Here is a 20,905-nt window from a genome sequence, read left to right on the forward strand (position 1 = left end):
ACAACAACACATAATTGATTGATTTAAAAACAATGTTTACCTGTCTTCCATGCAAATTATGGCTTCATAACTTGATTAAGAAAAGAATTAAGATGAACTTACTAATTGCAAAAATGCAGCATAATATAAATGTTAAGTAACAAGAACCCCAGCAGTTAAGTAGATGTCAATTTACTAAATTCTGACAATGTTTACATTGCACACTCAAGAACAGTATTATTGCTGAAATAGATTCTTTATTTCTGAAACATTCCAAAACAGCAGTATACACAGTTGTAATCAAATATTAGGTCATATGCCATTATAAGAAAGCATTGATTAGTGCAATTGGAATTTGTAAAAGATCTATCAAAAAGATTTATTCGCATTAAAACTCATTTTTCATAAGCAACTGTTAATAAAACATTACAATTTTATTCTTTGTAATAAAGTATTGAAAACCAAACATAGTTGTAGAGATCATTGTATCTTGGTAAGTGCAACGTGACTTATGCTGCCATTTTAAATACAAAACACTATGACAATAAATTAACAATTGAACAAACAGTGAAAGACCAACAAAACCATGCTGACCCTGCTGGATGGCAGTTTTGAGTGAATGCTACTTTTTTTGTGCTTCTGCAACATAAATATACTGCTTTGTATTGCCAATGGTACAATTTTGTAAGACATGTTCCTAGCGCTAAAAAAGTACATTACCCCAAAAATATTATTTATGGCACAGAAAAGGTAGATTATCTCTCTGTTGTTCAAGATTCAGGCAAGTTTAAATGAAGTCAAGTATATAAAAAAAATGTACTGGAATCACTAAAAAAAAATTAAACACACATTAAGTCCCCTCCAAATTCAAAATAAATGCATGATGCCTTTACAAGGAATAAATTATTTTAGAATTTCAGTATGGCAAAGCTGCTGCAAAAGCATTAGCTCCAAGTTCTTTCAGAGGAAATATTCTGGTACTTTGCACATATATACTTTCTTCACTTCTGTGTGATAATACTGCTACTGTTAGTCTGATAACAACGCAGCTGTTCAGGTAACTGATATAAGTGCAATATTTGATAAGATGTTCATTTTTTTAAAAATGGCATTGCATTATGGATGTTTACATATTAAAATCCCAGGGGAAATAATACTGCATGACCCTCCTTTCCCAAGTCATTGTTACCCAGCCAGCTGGGTAATGAAATCCACGTTACTTATTTTCCACTGTTCATGGGCATCTTTCATCAATAGCAGCCATCTCTCCAGTTTCCTTCCCGCATCGTGCTCAGCGATGAAAGTGGCTTAGGAGGCTGAAGAAAACTGTATGAAACAAATCACAGAAAAAGACAAAGGAAGTCGTATTTCATGTGAAAGATCAAGGTAGCAAATGCCATTCACATCTGTAGTGATATTGGCTTTGTAGCTTGCTTGGAGACTTCACTCTAGCATATTCCTGGCTACATGTTAATGCAAATATAAAGACCTATGGTGAAATTAAGACATCGAATGAGATCCCATTAGTGTCACTGGATAACGGATTGCAAAAAGGAATTTAGTGAATAATCCTAGTGATACATGAGACCCCTCAAAATGGGAAGATTTAGTTCTTCAGGTTAAAGGCTCTGAAAAATATAAATATAAACCTATTTTGTCACTATGGACAACGCACATTCCAATAGAGAGAGACAGCAAAGATGTAACGGGAAATACTATCCAAAAAGCTGTCGTGCTCAGCATGCTCTCAAAAACAAACAAACAAACAAAAACAGCATTTATAGAAACACTATGCAGGCACTAAGGAATTTAGGCATCTTATCAGTTGAAGAACTGTATCAAGTCCTGCTCCAGCTCCTCTTATCCAAGACACATGATTACACATTTCCATCATACAGCCAAAGTCAGAGAGCTGCCAGTTCCTACACCACTACTCATGCAGAGAGCTCGCGGTCCTCCAGCCCCACACCCTCACACCTGGGCTGTATCTCTCATTAATGAACAGGGATTTATTAAAAAAATCTTTGCTGACCATCTTCCAAAACTGCCAGGTTTTTACTAATGAAGTAACTGTTTTAAATAATATTAAATAAGCAAACAAACAAAACAAAAAAACAAACAACTATTTGATTTGGCCTAAATGTCAAACCACCGGTGACAAGACAAACATATTTTAGTTACACCACAGTTTGCTGAAAATAAACTGTCCCAATTCTGTGAAATTGTTTCTTATAAAACCAGGTCTTAGGCCTTGTTCTCTCACTTCTCTACTTTTCCTTTAATGGTAACTGCTGTAACTTACTGATGCCTCCTCTCCCTTCCAAACACCCTTGCATGGAAAAAAGCAGATGTATGTTGTAAGAGAGTCAGTAAGCCAAGAGCAGTCATCAGAGCAGTGCCTCACGTCTCTGCTACAACTGATTTTCTTAGTGGACAAAAAATTACACTTAAGTAAAAAAGATGGGTAAACTTAGGCTCAGCCAAGATGTTTTTGTGCGTCTCCACTTTGTTGCAGTATTCCTTATCTTTGCTATAAATCCAGTTTATTATAAATCTAGGCATAAAATATGACCAGCCTCTGCCTTGTTCTACAACTGCTGCTTTCATTTCTTTTTTTTTTTTTTTTAGGAAGAAAAAAAAACCAAACATATTTAACAAGGTAAAGAGAAGGTTCAAGAGAAAACAGAGAGGACAAAAGTAATGAAGAATTAGCTAAGACGAAAATAAGCATAAGAATACTGCTGCTTATCCAGAGCTGAACTCCTGCTTAACAGGAAAACACACCAACATTGAAAACTGCTTCAAAATAAGCACAAGCTGTCAGTATGATGCTACATCTTTTGAGATAACAAAGTTTTGGAGGGTATGCAGACTCTTTCAACTTACCTATCATCAGCTGGACTGCAGTCAGCCTGCTCCAGCACAAGGCAGCAGGAACAACCAAGCCTCCCACCTTCACTCCATGGCTGCATTTAGGTTGCTGCCATGCCTTTGCAGGCTGCATGGGATGACCTAAATCCATGCCTGCTGACTTGACATCCTGGTTTAGCTGAGACCTGCCTCATCACTGGGGACTCGTCTGGTGACGGGGACTGTTGGCTGACCCTCGTCACTGCCGTGGCTCTGCTCTTCTTTTTTGGGTACTGTGGGGCAGCTTGGCTGTTCCACATGGCTCCCGGCTCACCTTGCCCCTGCCACTGTGCTCCTGGGTGAAGATGGAAAGTGGAGGACTGGCAGGTAGGGGAAGCAGTTTAGGAAGGTGGGTCTGCAAGAAGTCCAGAGCACGGAGTTGGAGAGGGCTGGTGGTTAGGGGGATCCATTTAACAGAAAAAAAAAAAAAATGTTGCCTCACTTATAAAGCTAAACATAGGTGGAATGTACTCATTACAATTTCTTTACACTGCTTTGGGATGCATGAATCTCTGATGATAAGGAGAAAAGCAGGTAGTATTTAGCCAAGTTGGTTATTTTGTCTACAATAATTTTATTTTACAAATTGTCAAAAGCACTCCCTCACGTGTTTGGTTCTGTGCAGTAAATACTGAAGTTCACAAACTTTAGGGCTTGTGTAAAGTGTCTAACAATCTATTTTAAGTATGTACAATACCAGTAACTTGGTTACATAATGGTCTGGCCATGGGTAATAAAGACAGTTTTGCTCTGAATGTGCACTTCGTCCTGAACACCTGATTTATTACTATATATATATATTCTACTTTCAATGAAGTTACAACTAAAACCATTTAAAGTTTCCGTATACTAATAGAAGCTAGACTCTTGAACTGATAATCAGAAATACCATTCCTTAGAAATGACCACAGTGACAAAATCAACACTGAGAAATTCTGCCTCTCGTGGTTGACTTCCTTCCAAGAAAACTTTGTAAGCACTGAAGCCACTTTTATTTTCCAAATGAATAAATAGAATGAAACTAGGGTCTTAAAGAACTGTTGGCTGACCTCCAATCTGTCTGTGCTTTTAGAGTCCTATAAACTTGTCATTCACACAGTGTAAACACAATCTATCTTCCAGGATCATTGGTCTGGTTCTACAGCAACATATGATGCTGCTAAGGTACATTTAAAGGTGAGAAGATGGGACCCCAGACTTTCTGGACTATAAATAGCTTTTGAATTAGATAAATTTGAATGAGCTTCTAATAAATAAAAAAAAAAGTGTGTTGAGACTACAGTGTTTCACCCTCCCACTGAAACCTCTTAATTTTTTTAATTTTTTTTAAGGTTGTGTCTTGTAGGAAGAATAAAAAAATAGCAAGAGACTGGTCTTTGTGGCCCAGAAAGTCTTTGTTTCTCACATGTTGCTATGAAAGATTTAAGAGCTCTGCAGAAGAACATGAAGTTGAGGGAGAGAGAGAGAGAGAGAGAGAGAGAGAGAGAGAAAGAAAGAAAGAAAGAAAGGCCTCTACTATGAAGAACTCTAACAGAGAGAGATCCAGCAGAGAGCAAAGAAGGTTATAATAGAAATTTCATGGTACAGTCTCCATCAAAGAAGAAACCTGACAGCTTTTTATCAAAGTTTCACTGCAGTTGGTCAAAATCTGTTGTCAGTCACATCAGTGTAATCCCTTAGTAACTCAACCAAAGAGAGAATGTGAGCAATTGAACTTATTCCGGATCTAGCAAGTACCTAGTGAAAAGCATAAAAATGGTGAAAGCTAAACACTGACAGTTCATCCAACAGAAAACCAGGTGGTCAAGCAGCGGGCCTTCACAACAGGAGGGATGCATGTGATGGGAAGAAATAGTGGGAAGAGTTGACAGAAGTTGATAAGAGTTTCTTTTTGAGAAACTTCAACACCTATTAATCATAGAATGTATGACACATAGAACTAAGAGTTTAACTCCCGGATGTTATAAGGTGATTAAAACATAGTTCTTTCTTCAGGCTTATTTTAGTGCTTACCCTAAAAAAAAATATTTGGAGACAATTCTCTTGTAAAACGCAAAAATTCATTTGTTTAGCAGTATAGCTTGCCTACTGTTTCCCAGCTGGAATTGACAAGATGCTGGTTCATCCCAAGAGGAAGACATCCAAAATATCTCCTTCATCATAATTCTGTAACATCACAAGTTGTATTTTTACAGTCTGTTGCTTTTTACAGCAACAGGCATGCAAATCTTTCTCATGCTCATCCTCAGAGCTTGAAATAGCAGTTGGCACAAGTCTGGAAGATGGTGAGTCAGATATACTAATGCTACGAGATATCCATTTGTTTTGATTTCTTACTGGTGGGTGGCATTACATTCTTATTTTCATGTAATTACACTCTATCTGTAATGCAGTTTATTAGAAATTACCAGCAGGCATTGTCCATCGCTATTTGTGAAGTTAAATCTTCGCTCATTCACTGACTCAGCACTAGGAGCTAGAAATACTTCTCCTTTATAGCCCAGATTCATACTCCAGAGGAAAACAAACAAATAAACAAAACACAATCCATGCTAAGGCCAGCTACACAGGAACAATGGCCTGTTTAACTCTTACCTTCGAACTGGCTGTGCAATTTTACTTCTGGGTATGCCACTCCCATTGATGGCCAATGAGGGTCTTGGAAGAGCACTGCGCCCCACAGTCCCTTGACTAGCAGTCTTGTTTGGCATTGGGATCCCAGTGTTAGAATATAGCTGTAAATTGTTGGACACTGGAATACTACTGCCTTGTACAGTTGGGCTTACATAGGCAGTAGCTTTGAGAGGCTGCCTGACAGACACTGGAAAATGTCCCACACTGTGAACTCTGTGCTGAAGCTGTCCTGGCGATGGAACTGTTAGGAGAGGTAGAAAGGAATTAACAAGGTCAGTACCCAACAAATGAGGCCAGGTAATAATGCTCATCTCTATACAAATCTAACTACAAATAAACACATCATTATGCAATTATCTTGCTAATTATGAACTACTGAAGAACCCCCTGGATCCAACACTGTATCCTGCACCGAACTAAAATACCCTGTTCCATCCCCACACCAAACAAAAATCCCACCCCCTATTTATCATTCTTTCTTCCCTCAAAGAGGTTTCATTTTTCATTAAAAGCACACTAATTCCACCTATGCAATTAGAGCTTTAAAACTGCTGAAGCTCTGAGTTAATTACTTTTAGATCATTTAGATTTTTTTAAGATTGCTTGTAACCGTATCTTGTTTAATGCATGTTGCATTAAAGCATTACAAAACATCACAAAAGTCTAAGCTTTATTTATAAAAACAATCAAAAGGCTATAAAAAGGTCCCAAACATAACAGCATATTCCAAAGCTGATGCTATGTAAACTATCATTTTAAATCAATGCTACCCATTCCACAAGCTTTATATATAGATTCTCTACACAATTCTGCCCTCTGGTGTACATCAGACATGCATCTATTTCGGAGTCCACATATCAAAAGCAAACTGTAAAAAGCCTAAAGGACATAAACCGACTACCACACACAGGCCAATCCTTTTTCAACTCTTTGAAAAAGGACTTCCTAACTACATTTAAAGATACAGTTGAAGAAACAGATATATGAATCAATTAAACAAGAATGGCAATATATTGCTATGGAACCCTCATCATAACACAGCTCCTTAAAAAACCCAATGCTGGCACTATTTTTTTTTATATTTTTCAAAAAAGTTATTTCAGAAGAGTTGCATTTTACACACACACATTTACATACATAAACACAGATAAACATGTATTTTTAAAGTAGTAAGTAAAATTAAACTCTCAGCACACTACCATGCAAGTTCCATGTAGGACCCTGAACAACTATTTCCAATCTCCTATTAGAAAAGGACAAAAATAAGACAAACTAAATCCAGCACTAAGGTATACTATCAAGAAAAGATTCAATTTAATCTTTTTGAAGACATTTGAAAATTCTGCTCAGATTTGAGGGAAAATACACAGAAGAACAGGTTTTGCCAACTTATCCCTTCAAAACCTCATAGGAAATGGGAGGCAAAAGTTCAGTTCCTTCTCCTCCCTGTGTCAAATGAAATCCACTTTTTCCATTCCCCATCAGAGTATCTCAACAATCATGCTAGAAAAGAATGTCTTGCTGACATTCTACATTCATAATTCCACATCCAATAGATCAATACTGCACCCCTGCCATCTGGAAGTCAACTAAATTAAACTTATTAGAGACATTTTAATTCACCCACTCAACAAGTATGATATACTTGAGGATATAATCCTGCAGTTACCACATCTGCACGGAACAGTGGCTCAAATTCAACAGGAGAGAGGTCATGTGTTTTGAGATGGTATTTATACTGTGTACTGTAAAATACAGCACTGTGTAAATTACCAAGAAAAGCAATGTTTTAAATTCTAGTATCAAAGCTGAAAAACTAAGCTTATATGAATTAATTGCATTATTGGTTCTTCTATATTACTACTACTACTAATTATTATTATTGTAATTTTAGTTGAAAGGTTGACAAAAAAATGAGTGGGCAAAGAAAATAAAGGTGGTGATGACATTCAATACTGCAAGATTGGCTAGAAGTTGCCTTCCAAACTAGCAGCTTTAAAATCCTGAGCTATATTAAATCCAGTGTAAAAGGAACACAGCCTGCTTTTAATTTTTCATAAAGTAGGGACATATACTTTACCACTCTATTGATCCCTTGCACACTGCCAAAGAACACAGGTACTTACTACACGACTGCATCCTTGAAATCCCATTACTCGCTCCATGTAGATTGGAATCAAAGCTCTGACTGTTCCTCACAGTGACTGGAGAACTAGCAAAGCCAGCAGCATTGTTAATGGTGGGAGTACTTGGCATCCGAGCTAGGTTCGGCATGCTTCTTCGGAGTTTATCTGAAGCAAAAAAGCACAACATCCATAGTCATGTCAGAATTTGCAAGAAATACAAGGAGCCTCTGAAAAAAAATCTGTAAAAAATCAAAATTAAAACTGAATTCCTTCAAGACAAAGAAAGGTTTTGCTCCATAGGAAGAATAGGAATACATAATTGACAGCCTACCGATTGAACCCTTCTGATTATTGTAATACCACAATTATTCACAAGTCATTTATAAAACATCGATAAGCAATGCATTTTAAGGATAACAAAGATCTAAACACTACAGTGTAATAATAAGGATGATTTTCATGTAAACGTGTAAAATAGGTCAGATGAATCATGCCCTAAATGTGCCTATTTCTTTGCAGTGAATACAAAGGCTTCAGTGACAGTCAGAATATCTACATTGTGGATGTCTAAAGACAGGTGAGATGAATCCATCATAAGTGACTAAGTCTTGTTTTCAGGTGCCAATGAGATGCTAAAAAAAATCTATTCAGTACCTAACCTTATTAGCATGTTAGGTTTCTGCAGGAGGCCATGCACAAAACCTGCTAAGTCGTGATGCTGTCAGTTGCTTGGAGACCTGGGTTGACATCAGGATTTTCAAATCTGGTGGGTCTCCCTCCTATCCCACTTGTGGTGTCTGATTTGGTGGGCATTTTCAGAGCAGGCCTGTAGGATAAGGTCCTGCATAAAAAGAAAGCTGGAAATGAGATATCTGGGGCCAGGCTCAACAGCTAACTTAAGTGGCTAAGAGACTGGAATTCTGAATTGCCTCCTGTGATGTGACAGACTTCAGTAAAGCACCAGTGCGTGGAAATAACAGATCATTCATTAAGTCCTGTTTGGCAATAAGACTAATATTGGCCTCAAATTTTGTGATGCTGCTGACATGGCTACGTTTCCTGTGGTACTGTTCTCAGTGCAGTCCACCAGCTCATGTCCCTGCAGTAGGTTCCAAAGCATGGTACAGATCTGTCTCCAGTTCTTACACCGCAACAGAAAGCAAGGGTGCGCTTTTCCTGTAAAATGCATCTGTGACTTCTCTCTTCAATTGCAAACAGGGCATTTTGAGATTACAGTTCTGGATTTATGCACAGGAATAACACGTCACACATGGCTTGGAACTGCTGTTTTGGGTTGACCACTTAACCCACACAGGGCAAGTTCAACTCACAGAAACAACAGATTGACTTAGGAGTCTCTGTTAACCAGTTCACATAAATATATAACCTATTTAGCACTATCATGAGCTCCTCTAATCCTTAAAGCTGGTAACAATTGACGCGTAATAAGAAGTGACAGTATAGTTCTATCTATACAATGTATTAGCAGTCACTAACAGTAACTTAAGTACATATGATGCCTATGTACCTCCAGTGAACTGTCACATCACAAGGCTACAACTGTAGCTGTTCTTATGACTGGTCCTCATGATAAGAACTGGTACAGGATTCTACAAATATTCAAAACATCTTTGCATTTCAAAGGTCCAGCATTTCTAATTTCCTCATATCCCAACTCCCATTTAGTAGTGCCTACCTGCCCTTGTTGGTCTTCCCTTCCATACCAACTAAGGTTGACTTGCATAGGTGGTCTAACATAGAAAACCATTGCTATCTAGGAAATAGTTTACATAGCCCTATTCATATTATTGAAGTCAAACAGTAAGTGCGGGAGGTAAGTCTGGGAGGTGTTCAGTGCAAGAAAAGGGAAGTTTTGAGTTCCCAGAAACTAGAGCATAGCTAAATCCTAATAAATCTTTCCCAATATGAAATAGAATTGGAAGAACCTCTCTAAAGGGTAACTCTTCATCAAAGAGTTAGAGGTGTTATGCTTCTGTGGCTCATCACTGACACTGGCAAACTGAAACTCTCAGTGGTATAGCAACAAACATTAGCAAAGGGATTACTATTGTGATTCAGGTAAGTATTCATATAATTGGTATAGTAAAAACACAACTGTTATCAGGCTTCCAAAACTGTCCTGGGGATGTGAACAATGGCATCCACGTAGCTACTGTGTGCTCCTATTTCTGAAATATTCATGATTTTGCAAACTGGAAAGGGAACTTCCCAGAGCTGCAGAAATTTCATGAACATAAGATGTCTGTAACTACTGTTTATTTTGAAGACCAGGCCAACCCTTTAAGCTCCTAGGCCATGAAATCCTAGGCTAAAATTACAGCACTTGGCAAAAAATCATTTGAGCAGTAGGATGGTGGTAGGGTAGATTGCACTGCATAAAATAGATTTTTGTCTAATACTATCCACGTATCACACAGTATAAGCCAAATTCCTTGGAATCTACATGCTTTTCCACTCTGGGACTGCATCAGCCACAATAGGAATAATCTGTGCCTAGAACTGTCCAGTGGATGCAGCTACAGTAGCAGGAAAAAAAAATGTATAGAAGTAGCTTGGATTTCCTCTGTGTCAAGGGTGGCCATTTCTTTTGCCTTCTGTTCATGAGTCCTTTGTTGTTCCACCAGTCTGCTCTGCTGATGATTCAGTCCTCGGGCAGCAAATTCCTGCTGCACCTGCAAATTTTCATCCATCAAACATCTGCATTACTTCTTTGATGGTTCCTTTTGTCTGCTGAGATAAATGGCCCTGAAAAGCAATGAAAATAGCAGGTCAGTGTTATGTTTAAGGAAAACCCAGAAATGCTCATCTCAATAGTATTCTGCAGCTTTCATTTCCTTGGATGATGCATTCTCTTTCATCTCTTTCTTGAAGTTTGTTCTGCCACCTGTTCCCCTCCTAAGAACAGTGGAGAGTCTTACAGATGTTTTCAGTGAAAAACTGTCTTCTGTGAGCGTGGTATACAGAAGTAGACAAAGGAAGTTATGTGATTTTAATATTATTTCAGGCCACAGATACATGACTAGATATGAACTTGCTGGAAATCTATGAGAAGAAAACAAAAATATTTCGCTAAGCCACATTCCCTTTTTAGAGCCCTTTGCTCTTCTAAGACTGAAGAGAAAATTGACAGAGAGAAGGAGAGAAGCAGTAGAGCTGCGATCAGTTCATTCTGTTAGGGACATGTGGCTTCTAACACCAGTGAGGAATTCCACAGCACCTGCGCCTTCCACAGTATCAACAGCTATTGTGATCCACTACTGAGTCTCATCTAAAATTTGGGCTGAGATAAATATGATATTTAAGTAGGATGTAGCCATATAAGGCAACACAGATGTATCTTTGCCTTTCCCTGCCTTCTTTGAGATGTATTAGCATGACCTACAGACACTGCGTTACTGAAATTTTTGAAACGTGAAGTACAAAATGCAACGATAGGTCATGCAACAGAAGTAATCATCAGTTTCTGGTTATTACCACCTTCTCAGAGTAGTTCATGCGTATACACACGTGCTTGTCACTTCATGAGTATTCTTTAGGTTGCATGCATTGCCCACGTTTCTCATATCTGCAGCAGAATGATCCACAAAAAATCTCCTATTGCATGTTTACACATCCTCCTCCATGTCGCATCCATGCTGAACTGCACGTTGCCTACAGCACAGGAAAAACTAGGAATTATGAAACAGAGGTCCTCTGCCCTCACCTGAAAGTGTCCATGAAAAGACCACCCCATAGCATAGATCATAGTTACTACAGCAAAGAAACTGGTCAAAAAGCAGGCAAAAATGTCCCTTGTAAAATAGTCTATGAAATTACAGTAAAGACAGCAGTTTGCCTCTTACCCAATTGCTTCAGTTCTGATTTTTCCAAGAACTTCCTCCCCAAATGCCATTTCTTCTCTGAAATCAGCCAGGGATCCGCAATCCAACATCTTTCTGGCAGGACTCCACAACAGGCAGCACCTGCCTGTTGTCTTCTGGTTCCAGCTCTGTTGGTGGCCTCCCACGTTTCACCATTTCTCTCCTTCCTCTGTCCAAATACTATCAACCAGCTGAAGATTAACATCCATGCTGCATGCAGTCAGGCTTTGTACTTGTAGCAAAGCTGCACCACAAGAGGTAAGATCTTCGTGGGCTGCCAGACTGGGAGTTCTGATCTTTGGGTTTCCTATTTTTCCTTGAAAAATATTATCTTCTCTCTGCCAAAACAGCTTCATTCTCTGTGCTTCATCCACTAAAGCACTTCTAGAAGCCCATGATTATGAATAAATGTCTCTAAATTATGATCCCCTCAGATCTCACAGAAGTGGCCCAGAATCTGAGGGAACAGTTTTGAGAACAGATATTTCCTAGAATACTAGGAAAGATAAAAATGTTGTCTATGCAACAGGTCCTTATGCCATGTCAGTCTGAAATATCCAAATGGTATATATAAACCTGTCAGTGATTTCTAGAATTGGAGAAAGGTGTTAACAGACAGCAACAAAACAAAACCTAAAATGAACTATGGGAATACCTATTGGAGGACTACAAATGGATGGCCAGCAGCTTGCAGATTGATTAGTCTGTATCCACTCTGTAAAACTGGCAGGTTATCAGCATAAGTGTTATGAAAGAAGGATCATTTGTCATATATTTAATAGGACTAACTAGCCCAGATTTAAAAACACCAAACTGAGGTTAATTTGGACATTTAATGACTAATGACAGGAACAAGACTAAGCGCAAGGAGAGGTTATGTTGGATCTATAGTGAAGTGTCTTAAAATATATTTATTCATTCATTGCTTTTTTTATTTAGGTGTTGTCGACATTTTATTTGAACAGATTTACATGCCTGACCAAAAGTGCACTATAGTTAAGGAATGTGATACAATGAATCAAAATTATTTTGTCTCCGAGAAATCAATATCATTGTTTAAGCTACATTAGCAGTTTCTTTCACATATTTAAATCCTTCACATAAACCCTGCAAATTCAACCCCACTTTATCTGTACCAAATGCACAAAGAAGTTAAGGAGAAAAAAAAAAAAAAGAAAAAATATGTGGTTATCTATTATTAAATATAATGCTCTATATTATTTAGATATTCAGAGTTTGTTCTGAAATCCTTAAAAAAAAAAAAGTACTCAATTACAACTTCACCTTAAGGGATATATACTGTTAATTTCTCTTCCTCATCTTCAAAGACCTGAGTTAGTATATGCATTACATTTGTTATGCTTATAACATTTATAAATGATGCTTGTAACATCCTAAATACACCAGGGTCTAGTTAAAGATCTGTGGAAACATCAGTGGTGTAAAAACACAAATACAGATTGAAAATTAAAAATAAGTTTTTCAGTTAAGCAAGAGACACCATTCTTCATTATTGACAATATTTACATTTTGCTACGTTGAACACTTCGATTTTATTCAGATTTATTACTTCACTTCATGCTGGCATGTGTCTCCCTCCATAGATCCCTAAAGCATATTAAAGATTTTTCCATTATCCTTCCATGACTTCTTTCCACTGTTCATTATTCTCAGTAAAACTTCACGGATGACTGAGAAAGTTTTTTTTTTTCTCCTTTTCTTTAATAGTCTGCTAAAATTTCTTACTGATTTCCCTCTTCCTTATGGAACTTAGAGAGAGGCTAAGAGCAGAAAAACATCCAGTAAATCACTAAGAACAGGCCTTTTCTCACCCCTTCAAACACACAAATCAAGGCCAGTCTATACTGAACTGGTATCTAAACACAGACCTACTTACTGACCCTAAAATGCTGCTATTGTACAGAAAGAAAGAGAGAGAGAGAGGAAGGATGGAAGGAAGGAAGGAAGAGAGAGAGAGAGGAAGGATGGAAGGAAGGAAGGAAGAGAGAGAGAGAGGAAGGAAGGAAGGAAGGAAGGAAGGAAGAGAGAGGAAGGAAGGAAGAGAGAGGAAGGAAGGAAGAGAGAGGAAGGAAGGAAGAGAGAGGAAGGAAGGAAGAGAGAGGAAGGAAGGAAGGAAGAGAGAGGAAGGAAGGAAGGAAGAGAGAGGAAGGAAGGAAGGAAGAGAGAGGAAGGAAGGAAGGAAGAGAGAGGAAGGAAGGAAGGAAGGAAGAGAGAGGAAGGAAGGAAGGAAGAGAGAGGAAGGAAGGAAGGAAGGAAGAGAGAGGAAGGAAGGAAGGAAGAGAGAGGAAGGAAGGAAGGAAGAGAGAGGAAGGAAGGAAGGAAGAGAGAGGAAGGAAGGAAGGAAGAGAGAGGAAGGAAGGAAGAGAGAGGAAGGAAGGAAGGAAGAGAGAGGAAGGAAGGAAGAGAGAGGAAGGAAGGAAGAGAGAGGAAGGCAGACAGGAAGGAAGGAAGAGAGAGGAAGGCAGGAAGGAAGAGAGAGGAAGGAAGGCAGGAAGGCATGCACTTTCAAGATGAGGCAAGGGTTTTGCAACACTTGATGTTCATAAAGTTTTGTCTGAGAAAAAATGTATTCCCCAGAAGTGTAAGCAATAAAATAACTCATAACTAACAACTTCTGAAAAGAGAAAGCAATATTTTTAAAATGAATGGTATTGGTGACCTGTTTATGAAGGTATCAGCCAGGCTACAATGTTAAAAAACAACATGAGACATTAATGGAAAATGCAAATTAAAATTAACCAAGAAGCACACACTGCTGCTACTCAGTGAAGGATGTATTTTTCATCTGGTCCTTCTTAGTGCATTACAATAAATGTCTTCTTTAGCTGGAATAATTTTGTCTAAAGTACAGAGTTTCCAATTTTCAGATATTATACCAATGGGCACTTTAAAATGAACATGAAAAACAGAGTACCAGGACAAAATTTTATCAGTAAGTTTATCTAAAGATCTGGAAAATGGGCTTGAACACTAGAAGACCTGTTTCTTTTTCAGTATCTTGTCTACCCTGGATTTTCACTGCTCAGGACGTTTTCACAGTACTATCGCTCCATTACTTCTGGTCTCAGAAAATCAGAAATAATAAAAGGCATAAATATTAACATCTATTAAAAAGAATAAAGAGATGAAACAGAAATAAAAAATAATAATTTAAATAAAGTTAAAATGAAAGCGATTACTCGTGTGCCAGTTACAAAAAAAAAAGAGACAAAACTGATTTAAGGAGAGGGTATAATTTAACAAACAAACAAACAAACAAACAAAAGCTTTTCTATTAGTGAATTCTTGGCTGAACTGGAAATAAAACCTACTAGAAAACAAACATAGCCTGTACACACTGCAGGCAACGGCTACAAAATGTTGTTTTAGAGGTAACATTGGGTATGTCTCCAGCCTGTGCTACAGATGGTCCTAAATACTTTAAACACATATTAACATATTTACATTTGCACACACCTGCCACTTTATGATAGTATTTACCAGGCAGCGTACAGGACAGGTCCCATTCATTCAGACACTTCGCTAGTGGGATAAGTGGAGAAGAAGAACTTGGGCCTGAGAGAAAGGGCTAGATGGTATGGCATTTTTAAATAGATGTATGACAATTTAAAGCATGGCAGAGTGTTAAAATTACAGCAATGGGCAGCACTTTGCTAAAATACACTGGCAAGAACAATGACAGCTGGAAAACATCTGTGAGCATACTTTCACCCCAAGTACATGATGACCAGGGGCCACACACGAGACTGACAATCTCTCTGTTGTCTAAAATGCCATCCTGTGAATGGAAAATAAGCAGATCATTGGCTCTAGTGGACCTCCACACAGAAACGTAACGCCTTTTGAGAGATCCTGTTTTGTCTAAGGCATCTGAACAGCACTGACAGATGTCTCTGGTGAAGTCAAGCAGGTGCACCAGAGCACCTCATACAGCAGCAATTGCTCATATGTGGGCAGCTGAACTAGGCACTGCATTCACATGTGGGCACCTACATCCCAGCATCTAACATAGGTGTCTCCATCAGCAAGGCAGATCCCATCCAATACATGTGTATGGACACACAAAATGCATCCTAGGAATAAAACATTCTTTACTCATCCCTTAAAAAGTCCAAAAGCATTTAGAGCAATGAATCAGAAGTCTTATCTGCTCAGACCTTTGCAAGCCCAGTTAAGGGAAATGGCAAGGAGAAGCAGCCACCTCAGTCCCCAGAAGGCACGCATGTCTGCATCTGCACAGTCACCTTGACTGCCAGCCTCTGTTTGCTGACAGCTCATTCCCCTTGCCCTTTCCTTCAGGCCAGCATTAAGCTCCTCTCAGCCTTGTCAAAACAACTCTGTTATGGGGGTGACAGCTAGGGGACTGTCTTCCCAGCCATTGGGAACCTGGCTATGGCATTTGAGTGCTTGCTGGGACATTCAGTCTAGGTAAACATTTTATCTTTTCCATTTGTTTTCTTGAAGGCACTTCTTAATCCAGTTTCATATGAAGAAATATATTAAAACTACTCAACATATACACAAGAGTATACTCTTAAAAAAGTATTGAAATTTTCCAAGTTTATCACATCTTCAGCATATTTTTTACAATACAGGTAGTACGGGTCTAAAGTTAGAATAAGTATCTCAACTAGCATACCATACCAAACAAACTTCACTAAGGGCAGGTAGAACAGTACCTCCGATACTGTTTGTTCTTAAAGGCAAAAAAATTGTACTCCAGCTAAACACACAAACAATTCTGGGGGAGGCGGTGCCAAAGCTAAACACTTTTTTTTCTTCCCAGACTGAGAGCCAAAAATCAACATTTATTTGCAAATTACTCTTCATTTATGGAGAATTCTGTGAATGACCAGATGAACCAGTGGCCAGACTGTTGACTCCATATACAAGAACACAACTGATCTCTTTGGAGGAAGAGAGAGAAGTACTGATGTAATGGCAGTATTATAGCACAGCATGGTGAAAGCGCAATTTGGATTAATTATCCATGATACTTTCCACATATATTGAAAGAAGGGACTTAACAGTTTAGCCTCTCCTATCACACACTCTTTCTCATCTGCCTTGGTGAAGTGTAACAGTGTGAAACATTGTCCATCATATTGAGGTTCAGACAAATTCTTATTTTGCAGTCTATCTCAATTTCAACCTGTAAGAGTTCTTGAAAGACATTGTTGCCAAGATGATGAGAAGTGTGAATGAGAAGATACTGTCATAACACTACTCGGACATCTTTAATACAGAAAAAAATAAAAAATAAAATTACTCCTTGTCTGCCAATAAAACACAGCCAAAGTAAAACATTTCTCATGATTAGCATTTTCTATTTCTGTTGATCACTGCTGCATGAGTCATAGGGTGAATGTGCAGAAGATAAAGAGATAATTCTCCTCTAAAGATAGTGGTCCTGTCTATTATAGGATTGTCTGTCATGCCAGCAAACAAGTAACTGGAGCCATACGTGTTGATTTCCTAAGCAACACCAACCAGATGATCCATCACGCCAAGGTTTTTGAGAAAAAAGGCAACCAGGTGATAAAATTGGTGGCCTTTTACATTTACATATTTTCTAGTTAATAGTAAGAATTTTGTTATTTATAGTGTGCTGCAAATATTTTCTGGGATTTCCATGTAGGAATCCAATGCCTAAGTTCTACTGACATGAACATGAAAAAATCATTGAAAAAGGCTTTGGGAACCATACAGAAAGATTGCAGCAAAACATCCTGCCCACATTCCTGAATCAAAAATGTCCCATAGCCTTCCTTTCTCTCTCCCAAACAGATTTTCTGCAAGCAGTTCACCGCTATTCCATTCTTGTACCTCACTGTTGAGAAAAATAACATTGGAATGAATGTGGTACATATGCTGTACCGACAAAAGCCCACATCGTTGTACTCTGCATTAACCTTAGCCTTCTTTATATGCTGCCACTTGTCGATTATTCTTTCATGCTGTGTCTTACTTTCAACGCCAGTGCTCTTGGCACCAACCTGTCATGCCTGATTTGTCAGGAAAGTAACATGCATACCTGTAGCACTCTATAAATAGGAACTGTTTCGAAAAACACATTTATTTTTTTGCCCAAGGGTGAGCTGTAACCTGTAATGTTACAAACAAGACCTTGACTGAAAACTGACGGTCTTAAATTAGCTTGGGGACTGAAGCAACAGCAAAGTAAGACACAACAGGAGGAAGAAAATTATCATCATAATAAGGAACGAAAAGGAAGGTAACAGCAACAATGGAAGGAAACTTAATTCTTGAATAAGTACTGAGAGAAAAAAAAAAAATCAGACTCTGAAACATATCTCAAATGCAGTGCAAAAAGCAGTAAGGGCTCAGGGTAGTTTGGGAGTGACATTATCTACTACTACTTCAACAAACTGTCCTACCAGACTTGGAACAGGAGCAGAGCATTCACCCTTGTCACAAGCACTCATCATGCATTCACAGCAAAGGTACATTAATGGAAAAGTTAGGAAGTAAAAAACAGAATGTAGTTAGGAATTAAATGTCTTGTAAATATTTTGTATTTTGATGGATCTGTGAAAGCCATACATAGGCCAAGCACAAAAACCTGATCAGCTTTTCCAGCCAACCAGCAGATGCCTGGAAGATGCTCTTTTTCCTTTTTCTTCTTTCTCCACTTGTGCTTGTACAATTTTACACAGAACATATTATCGCTGACTAAAGTAATTACTTTCATGACTGAGTCACAGGTTACATTTGGTAGCAAATTACCTAACAATAACACTCCTCTAATAACAAAAAGTCACAATCATTTGCACAGGTTTAAAGTGGTTGTTGCAATTAACAGACTGATCTAGCGGTCATAAACTAAGCACTTTACACTTGGTGTTCGCAACTTGATCCTTAAAACTGGCAGTTTGAACAGAGAGGCACAAGGAAAAGACTTTCTCAGAAAAGCATGCAACCCACCTCCATTAATCCTATTTGGTTGCTGCTCTGGTGTTTGGGCTTGAGGAGAATAGTAGGGCTGCTGATAAGTACTTGAAGGGAAGTGCTGGGAAGTTGGGCTTCTCCTGCAGTCCCGAATACTGGAGAAAGTCTGTGAATGTGGGATTCCTCTCTGGAAGGGGGAGCAGCGGGTGAGACGTGGTTGTGGAGGCGGGAGGTGGTCAAACTCTTCCTCGTCCTCAAGACTATAGCGATCATATTCCTGGTCGCTGCATGTCCCCTTCTTTCCTGAGTGCAGTGATACACTCGAACTGTGTCTTGACACTGATGCTGAAGTTGAAGCATAATCTTGTCTAAGGCCTGTAAATTCCAAGAAAAGGATGACTTGGTTTCTGCTAAGGGATCAGCTCTTAACATACACTTCAATCCTGCAGACTCAGCAAGTAAGCAGACTTAATTTTACAGCAAGAACTGGATTGGCAATGTGATCAAGCTGAAGATCTGCTGTAGGATTCATCAGATCTAACTTTCAGTATCTCCCTTTCAGGTTTCTGAGCCTGAATTACTTCCCTTGAGATTTCTTTTTAATATGTTTTTTAAAAAAGAAAAAAAAATGCAGTCATCTCCAAAATGCGTGAGTCACCTTAGATGCTTCTCTTAAAATAACATGAACTGCCCTCAGGTGGTGCCTATTTATTTCTCTACCAGTGAGAAGGCTACATGTGTATTAAGTATTTAACTTCTAAGCACCCTAAATCAGAGAAGTCAACATTCACACAATTAGTTTTCCAAATCACTATTATACTTTTATATTTCTGCAATAAAAATGCTAGCAATGACATTTCCTAAACATATAAGCCATGAAAATATTCCAGCTCTCCAACCTCTCTGAACCAGAGTGAATTCCTGCTACCACCCAATTTCATGTAAAAGGGTTGGAGGTAGGTAGCACTGTCGTATTTTAGACACATGCATTTTACCACATTCTTCTAAAAATGTCAGTTGTTGAAAACTATCCAATTATTAGCACTGCCCCAGAAGAGCAAGTTTGCTCCAGGTCAAGTGAGGGGGAAGCATCCACAGCCCTCCCACATACCCTTTTTCTTGACTGCACAGCAGCTAGCCCTGGAAGTCATCACCTTTCCAGCAGCTGAGTAATTCTGTGAATAGCTGGGAATAACAACTTCCTTAAATTTATAAAAAACTCTCAGCCTTAACAGATGTCTTTGTTGCCATAATGGAAATTACTTAATATGCTTGTTTTTCCCTCCTGAGTGGGAGTTTCTATTCATGTATGTGAAGGTGCATGCATGTTTACATGCACGTATAATGCTACCACTTTCTGTGGGATTAAGTGGACAACGACCGTCATTCAAAGATTGTGTACAAATTGCTATGACAAGAATGAGATACAACAGCTACGCTGGAAATAGATTAGAAGAAAAGCAGTATTTTTTTCCAGTTTACCAATGACCTGATTTCTTAGAGAGCTAAGTACCTGAAGTCTTTTCTAAACTTAACTCTGAAGGAGGAAAGCACAGATGTCATATAAGTACCACATTCCTTCATATCTTTGATAATCATAAAAATAAATATAAAAAACCACATGAGTACTGCTTATATTTTTCCTTTCTCATGACATGTATGCATGAAAAAAATGCTTTAGCATCTCCTCATACAAAATAACTTGAATGGTACGGTAAAACATTGTAAAACAGCTAACTAAAAATGTGCTCAAGGGGTATGGAGCTACCAGTTGGGATTCAGCAATACATAAGAATCATGTTTTGAAATATCCAGTACCCTTAGCCTGAACCCAACAATGTTGACACCTTGTGCTTGCAGGTGAAGAGTTAGTCCACCTGCCACTGAAGAGGTGACACCTTTTAAGAAAGGTCCAGTTGACTGAGACTAGGCAGGAGCAGTTCTGAGTGCCGTGGGTAATCTTCCTCAGATTATTCTGAAAAACAATTAAGAAAAAAGCCACCTACTCTCTTCCTGTAGACGAGCCATGATCTGAACATCAGTGAGGTCCTGCAGTTTGTATCCCATGGAGATGGAGTCATCCTCCAGCTCTGAGGTGCTCAGCTCACTGTCTATTGATGACTGTGGGCTCAAAGGGGAACTTCTAGAAATGTAACCTATGTAAAAAGAACACATAGTCTTTAGTTTCTGAATACGTCTGGCCATTTTTCATTCATGACTAACTTTCCTTTATATTACAGTAGCTGAAAATATTGTATATATATAACAGATGAAAACCTTCAAAACCATAGTGCAACCCACTAACAATTTGCAAAGGGACTTGATATTCATAAGTATAGTAACAGATCATGAATTCCTCTGCTTGTTCCCAAAATAGTCTTACAGAGCCCAGACAATGAATAATTTACTGAGTTCAGTTCTGATAGCTCAGACTAGTTAGTGTAC

The 20,905-nt window shown here is 38.5% G+C and overlaps 1 protein-coding gene across 3 annotated transcripts in view; it reads right to left on the minus strand.

Annotated features, from left to right (window-relative positions):
• Positions 1-216: 216 nt before the first annotated feature.
• SLAIN1 (SLAIN motif family member 1) overlaps positions 217-20,905 on the minus strand; it is a 56,063-nt gene continuing 35,374 nt past the window's right edge. For all 3 annotated transcript variants that reach the window (XM_080589887.1, XM_080589886.1, XM_080589888.1), the window contains 5 exons: positions 20,467-20,616; positions 18,497-18,835; positions 7,650-7,814; positions 5,485-5,764; positions 217-1,305 (listed from right to left, as the gene is read on the minus strand). In XM_080589887.1, coding sequence (XP_080446013.1) covers positions 1,230-1,305; positions 5,485-5,764; positions 7,650-7,814; positions 18,497-18,835; positions 20,467-20,616 — 1,010 coding nt within the window. In that variant the 3' untranslated portion in view covers positions 217-1,229. The remainder of the gene's footprint in view (positions 1,306-5,484; positions 5,765-7,649; positions 7,815-18,496; positions 18,836-20,466; positions 20,617-20,905) is intronic.

The sequence above is a fragment of the Anser brachyrhynchus genome, assembly GCF_964034855.1.
Source record: "Anser brachyrhynchus genome assembly, chromosome: 1".
Lineage (NCBI taxonomy): Eukaryota > Metazoa > Chordata > Aves > Anseriformes > Anatidae > Anser > Anser brachyrhynchus.